Here is a 7,422-nt window from a genome sequence, read left to right as displayed (position 1 = left end):
AGTCACATTAATGTGTGACACAGACGGAATATTCCTGGTTCCCCCCTTTCTGTGGTTTTAGGACTAAGCCCATTCCTTCCTTGTCCCTAGGCTACTTAGGTGGTACTAGTTGTTTCTCATTATTAGGAGTTTGATTTACTTTGGAGGATGGAGGGTGGTCCTGTGATCTAGCACTAGGTCATCTTCTTGAGCTGAAGTTCCCACAAGTAGTCAACAGAGATGCCAATGATCTGGCTCTTTGATTCCTCTCCAGCAGTCTCTCTTCATCTCAATATCTGCCTTCTGGCAGCTGCTTGAGTGACTGCGCCCCATGCTTTACAGTGCCTCCTCCATCCTCAACTTGTGGTGTCCTCTGTAGTTGAAAATATCTTTAACTGACTCATCTTTCATTCTTCTTCCGTCCTCCCTGAACACACTCAACAGCTTTGCCAGGTATTCCTTCCCCACAGCTCCAGCTTTGTGACCAGCTCGCCTCTGGCACCATCATCCCCCGCCCCCACCCCTGATACAGACAAGACTGCTAGAGAGATCTATGACCTCATTTGACCTGTCTGACATGTTTCTATTCTATCATTACATGTCACACTGTTCTATCATGACATGTTACACTGTTTCAATCATATCATGACATGTTACACTGTTCTATCATTGCATGTCATGCTCTCCTTATTCTTCATATTCTAACCATCTTTACTTCTATCTCTTCCACTAAATGTAACCCCTTGAAGCAGGAATAGTTTCTCTGTATCAGAGTCTGATGCCTCCACATAGTAGGTTAAAGAAGACACTAATCAAATGAATGGAAATTAAAATGCTAAGAATCAAAACAGATTTTGGAATCTTTCTACCAGTGAAAGAACTAAGAGTAAATAATCTACTGTGGAATTTCTGGCCGCTTGTCCTGTCACTGTAATGGAGTGCTTTCAATAAGTAAAGCATTTTTCACGGGCAGCCTGATCTCCTCCATTCCCCAATAAACAAAGAATATGAGAAGTCAATATTTTCAAGGGAAAAAAACTGGTGTAGTTCCACACTTTGAGTAATAATATCTGCTCTCTGTGGTCTGTTTTTCTTTTTCTCTCTTACATCATTATAAATGGTCATGAATTATCTTTGATCTTTTTCAGTGGATGGCCATTGAAATGGGAAAAAAATAGCCCAGTAAATTATGGGAAATAAAAATTTTAATATGTAAATAAAGTATAGTTTTCTCACAAAGAAATGGAGGTAAAGAGGTTTAATTTTTAAACCTGCTTGCTTATCCTAAATTCAATAGGTGTGTTACTGTCAAACCTTCCCTTTTAAAAGACATGTAATCTAATAACATCTGATGTTAATACCTTTTATTGTTCAGAGTATAAAACATCACTGGTAATTACCACCAGAAGTTTTATGAATGTGGTTGGATTGCTTACAGAAATTAATTAAGCTTTGGATCCTTCCATACCTATTCTGGTCTAATAAGACTGCCTAAAAAGCATTTCAGGAAATTTCTTGGGCAGAATCACTTTCTAAGAAATCAAAATAAGGAAAGATTTCAGAGGTATTTTTGTTTCATTTCACTTGAAAGATTTAGCTGCACGCTTAACATATGCATTTACTACATTTGATTTGAATGTGTGATATTTGAGAAAAATGCCATTAAAACAATTTCCTAAAGACTCTTTATACAGAAGAAAAAATACAGATACAGCAGCTGACAACCATTTATAAAATGTTTGTGCTGCTGACTTGGGAACTTTACTATAGTGAATGGATGAAATACAGCTAGGTATGAGAGAGATTTAAAAGGGAATAAAAGGAAATTAAAATACTAGAGTAGGCAGAATAATCCCCTTCCCTGAGAGAGATGTCCACATCCTAATCATCAGAATCTGTTTTATTACATGTTAAAATTAATGAGTTAGGTTTGTAGATGAAATTAAGGCTGCTAATCATCTGACTTTGAAGAGGTTGTCATATTTTATTCATATGGGCCCAGTAAACTCAGAAGGGTCCTTAAAGATGGAAGAAGGGATAGAAGTGGAGGTCAGAGTTACAGAGATTTGAAGATTCTAAGCTACTGGCTTGGAAGATGAAGGGACCCCAAGTCAAGGAATGCAGGCAGCCTCCAAGCTAGAGTAAGTCAAGAAATGGATTCTCCCCCAGATTAACCAGAGAGAAACATAGTCCTTTCGATACCTAGATTTTAGCCCAGTGAGAATTCCAACAGTAGGGAGAGAGCAAATTAGCCAAGATGGCAGTGGTCAGGCTCTCTCATCCCATGGCCTCTTGCTCTTGCCCATGTTTTGTAAATAATTATGTAACAGCTGAGATCACTTATAGCACTGAGCATGGTGTCATGAGGTAATCGCTTGGCCATGGGCTACTTTTATTATATAAGCTCCACCTCAAAAGCCCTTAGGGCTATGTTATGTGATGTAATGGCTGCTTCATCAGGCAGGAGAGAATAAACATGTCTGCAGTTCAGTCTTCTTAGCTTATGCCTTGCCTACCACGCACTCAACGAATAGTGTGTTCAGTGAGATACAGTGAAACAGCTGGCTCTAAGCAGGATCAGCAATACATCAACTTACCAGACTGGAATACATTTGTAGTGTTTGGGGTAATTTGTTACAGTTGTAATAGAAAAGTAATACAGGTACATTCATACAGTATAATACCATACAGTCTTCAGAAATAATAAAGAGAATACCTAATGATGTGGAAAGTATTCCCGGTCCACTTTCAGGACAGAAAAGCAGAGGAGGAAACACCATGCAGAGCAAAATAAAAAGTTTACTTGTTTAGATAAACTTTGAAAGATACACTGTAAAATGTTATCATCGTTCTTCATGGATGCTGGGATTTCCCCCCTTATTTCCTATATTTGCTAGGTTCCTTTCGTAATCAGAAAATAAAATGTTGAAGACGATTGACCTTAAAATCTGAGACAGACTATTAGCAGCGTTTTATCTCCTTTCAAAATATTTTTAAGAAAGGAGATTTTAATTCTCTTAAATGGTAAACTCCTGTAGGTTAGCTTTTGCTTTACTTAATTTCTGCATGTCAAACACAGTTTAAAACATAAACAATTAATGTAATGTCTACCTTATTTATTTTTGGATTTTTTTTTAACAAACTACAGTTTGAAACCTGGGCCTTATGAATTATTTTTGGCATACCAAGACTAACCTTTGAATATTTTGTTAATGGTACCAGGATTAATTAAAATAACCAGATAGCAGTTGCATAGTGACTAAAATCCCAGGTGAATGAACTTCATGAACTTTATGTATGAACATCAGTTGGATAATCCCTTTTCTTTTTCCTTACCAGATTCATTATTGCACGCATCATGTTTAAAAACAAGTCACTGCCTTTCCTTCATGCACCGTGTGTTTGATTTTCATTAGTGGTGGCTTTTATGACTTCTCTTTATATCTGTAGAGAACATAAAGGAAATTAAACTTCCATAAGTTGGATAAAATGCTCAGTGTTTAGTAAAATGCTTTATTTGATGTCAAGTGCATTTTTAATAACTATTATTTATCTTTTGTAGATAAATAAAACTGCTAAACTTTAGTATAAACTGGTCAGGTTCCAAGTTGGTACAGAATGTAAAGATTTAGTGTGTGTATAGTTGCTCAGTCATGTCTGACTCTTCATAACCCTTTGGACTTGCCAGGCTCTTCTGTTCATTGGATTTTTCAGGCCAGAATACTGGAATGGGTTACCATTTTCCTCCTCCAGAGGATCTTCCCCACCCAGGGATTGAACCTGCATCTCCCATGTGTCTTGAATCGCAGGTGGATTCTTTTGAACTGTCAGGGAAGCCCTGGGAGGTAATAGACCATGGCCACCAATAGAGGGGCCTCCAGCATCAGGCCTGTCTGGGTCAAATAAGGGCTTTAGTTCTCATTCTCTTGGGGCTCCTAGCAAGTTACTTCATCTTCTTGAGCCTCATTGTAAAATAAAAAGTGACTATCCTGATCTCCTAGTGTTGTCAGAAGTAAAGGAAATAAATGCCTTTTCCATGTGTAAATAATCAGTAAATGGTGGCTATCATTATCTGAATGCCCTTTTTATCCAGTTGTTACTTTACACAACTTAGGAAGATTCAGTATCTACTTGTGTTTGCATTCTCTGCTGTTACTTCAAGGAATGTTTTCTTACTAAGTGTGATAAAGTAATACATATGTGACAAGAAACTGTGGCTGTTTGAAAAGCTAACTGTCAGAAGTGACAGAAATGTCTATTTGATCTCCATGTGTATGACAGTTTTCTATCACCTCATTTGAATGAGAATATGAACCTGTACCCAGTTTCTCCAAACTGCTTTATAAAGGGGATGCGACAGAGAATTTATAAAAGACCGGGGTGCTTTTCAGGTACAAGTTACAAAGGGAAACAAAGTGGTACATAGGTTTGTCCTCAGAGCTCTCCTAGGGAAACAGTGGGAGTCCTGGAGCTCTTATTCTTTTAGATAAATGTGTAAAAAGCAGAAGGCATGGGGGGATTTAGTCCTTGGAGGATGGGTGTGGGAGTTATAACTGAATATGAAAATGAAATGAAAACAAGAGTGCCTTGCTGGCACTTGCCTTCTCTAATCAAACAGCTTAATAAGGATCACTATTATGGATTTTTATATATAGGTTGAACCCAAACCTGGGTGTTACTTTTTGAAATAGTAACCATGCCAAAGCCTCAAATACTATTCAATAACAAATCCCAAAGCATAAAACAGGGACTTAAAACTGGTATGTTTTTCCCAAAATGCTAAATATGACTTAAAGAGCCAGATTAGTCATGTTAAAATGGGGAATGAAAGATAAATTCTCAAATCATATTTAATCAAATGAAATACCGATGGTTTTCTAATCTGATTTAATCCTTCTTGGAATAAGTTATTTACTAGCCTGTGTGTGGAGACTCTGGGGGACCTTGGGATGCTCTTGAAATATATTTAAACTGTCAATTTTGTGTTAAATGTAGATAAAAAATATTTCATATGATTCAGAAAATTTAAAAGTTTTCACAATCATTGTTTTAACACAGAAATCTCTTTATTAAACCCAACAAAACAGAAAATTATACCAGCCCTCAATATTTTGAATTTTCAATTAAATAAGCAAATTCTAAATCCACACCTTAAAAGATGTTTGTGCATCTATGTATTTCCAAAATACTCATATTTTAATAAGATTTTCACATTATATTCACCAACAGTATCACAAAAGTTTTTTTTTTGTTTGTTTTTTGTTTACATAACTGTAAGGAACTGTAATTCTAGAAACACTAGAAGAAAAGAGCATAGCAATGTCCACAGTTACAGGAAAAAGTGCACATTACTTGGTCACAACCACAGTCATTACTTGAAAAACTATATGTAACAAGTAGTTAAGAAATGTCACTGATGCCTTAAACTTATCAAAACCCAAATGACATAAATTTTACATGAAATAAGGCAAATTCAGGAATGCACAAAGAATCTGTAATCCAACCAAAGCTAAACAACAGAAAAAGTGTACAAGAAGCGTAAACGGATGTACTCCTCCCTAAATATTTTAAAAATAGGCTTGCCTCAGTGCACAAAGAGAACACCATTCATGTGTATCCAACACTATAAAATAAGAAGGGTCAAGTATGGGAGAGAGGAGGGGACAGTTCATTGTAAGTTGTGGCTGCATCCACTGAGAGTTCTTTACATCATTGTTACTGACAAGTGTAAATTATACAAATCGTTTCAGGAGAGGTAATGTCTCTTTTTGGAAACTATTTCTGAAAGAGAAAAGAAAACAACACACAGAGTGCAAATTTTCAGATTGTCACTTGCAACCTCTTTAACATTCAGTCATCAACATCCAATGGCTGCTTAGAAGGATGCCCGTAAGACAGCAGCGGCAGTCCAGGGGAGAGCAGCTGTAAGAAATCAAGGTGTGATTTTTTTTTTTCAATGATATGTCTCTCTTGAATATTGAAAAAATCCTGTGGTGAAACCGCTATGGTAAAGCTGCAGTGCTGAGTGGAATGCTTGAGAGCAGCCTGAGTGCAGAAATGCAGGCTTCTCTTGGAAGTCGTTCCTGACGTGACGATTTAAAGAACATAGGTAAGGGTATCATTTTTTTTTTTTTTCCCCAGCATCAAGTGTTATTTTTGTAGAAAGAATTTGGAAAGAGGAGAAGGCAAAGGGATGTGGAAAAGGTACTTACAGTAGTTTCTCAAAACAGTTTTCTTTTAGGACCTATGAAAAAGTTACCAAAGTAAAAATGACAATTCTGAATGAAAAACAAGTTTTCTTTTTATAAAAATTACATTTTTTTTTTTAAAATACAAGATCCTTTTCATTGCTATATCCTGTAGCAACAAGAAATTTTGGCTTTTTTTTTTTTTTTTTTTGCCAGATACTGTAGCTTTCAGTCCAGTAAGTCAGTAGCAAATTCCACTAATATTTCAGCTGGACCTTGAACTATTTTTTATACCACAAGCTTCTTCTGTTTTATCCTTGAATTAGGAAAACACAGCCTTTTTTTTTTGGCCCCAGATATTTATGCTGGCACACTGAAACAAAAAGCAGTAGGCTGGACACATTAACGTATCTCAAGTACTTCAGAGGCCAGGGTTCCTCTGAAGCACCGAAACACATCACTTTATGGATCAAGGACAATGTGGCATAATGGAAGTATTTCTCTTAAGACTGTGCGGTTAAGACCAGATGCATCTCTGCTGGGAAATCAAAATGTCATTAGTGGAAACTGCAAATTTAGACCTCAGTGAAGAGGATCGTCGTTGGACTCAGTTCTGTTGTAAAATAAGATTTTCCAGTTCATCTGCAGAACGCAGTAAAAATGCGGCGGATTCTCGATAGCCCGCAACCAGCTGTCTCACTGCGTTGATTTCAGTTGGACTCAGCTGAGGTCTGGAGCTTGAACTGCTAGATGATCCTGAGCTGGTCGCCAACTGCCTCTTCATACTGAGATCAGTGGGTCCTAGAAAAAAATCAGCACAGATGAGACATGAACAAGTTTTTTCCTAGTATCTTGAACACAAAATAAATTAGTTGATTTAATTCAGCTATTCTTTCATGAGAAGCTACTGATACCCTTAATCAAATAAATACACCTGCTCTAAGAAAGATAGCTTGCCTGGAGAATCCCAGGGACAGAAGAGCCTGGTGGGCTGCCATCTGTGGGGTCGCACAAAGTCGGACACAACTGAAGCGACGTAGCAGCAGAAAGACAGACAAGCGACATGATGGGGAAAGAACGGTTAGGTTTTTTTAGACTCTGGTCCAACCACTCTGGTGGTTGCTTCTTACTGCAGAAAGACACTGAAGACCTTAAGTCCAAAAAGTACATATTAAATCCATCTTCAATGCATAGGAATTTCTCTAGACTAGTGGAAAATGATAGGAATCATGAACACTTTTTATTTGCTACATTT

At 37.1% G+C, this 7,422-nt stretch overlaps 1 protein-coding gene across 25 annotated transcripts in view; it reads right to left on the bottom strand.

The window, feature by feature from the left end:
- Positions 1–3,074: 3,074 nt before the first annotated feature.
- Positions 3,075–7,422, bottom strand: part of NOL4 (nucleolar protein 4) — a 675,738-nt gene continuing 671,390 nt past the window's right edge. For 23 of the 25 annotated variants that reach the window (XM_081562521.1, XM_081562531.1, XM_081562522.1 and 20 more), the window contains one exon: positions 5,024–6,968. In XM_081562521.1, the coding sequence (XP_081418647.1) occupies positions 6,775–6,968 (194 nt within the window). In that variant the 3' untranslated portion in view covers positions 5,024–6,774. Of the gene's footprint in view, positions 3,424–5,023; positions 6,969–7,422 lie in introns of those variants that run through there. The other 2 variants (XM_081562527.1, XM_081562514.1) reach the window with 2 other exon arrangements.

This window comes from Giraffa tippelskirchi, chromosome 14, assembly GCF_054371585.1.
Source record: "Giraffa tippelskirchi isolate mGirTip1 chromosome 14, T2T-mGirTip1v1.2.pri, whole genome shotgun sequence".
NCBI lineage: Eukaryota > Metazoa > Chordata > Mammalia > Artiodactyla > Giraffidae > Giraffa > Giraffa tippelskirchi.
This window is presented reverse-complemented; position numbering and strand designations above follow the sequence as displayed.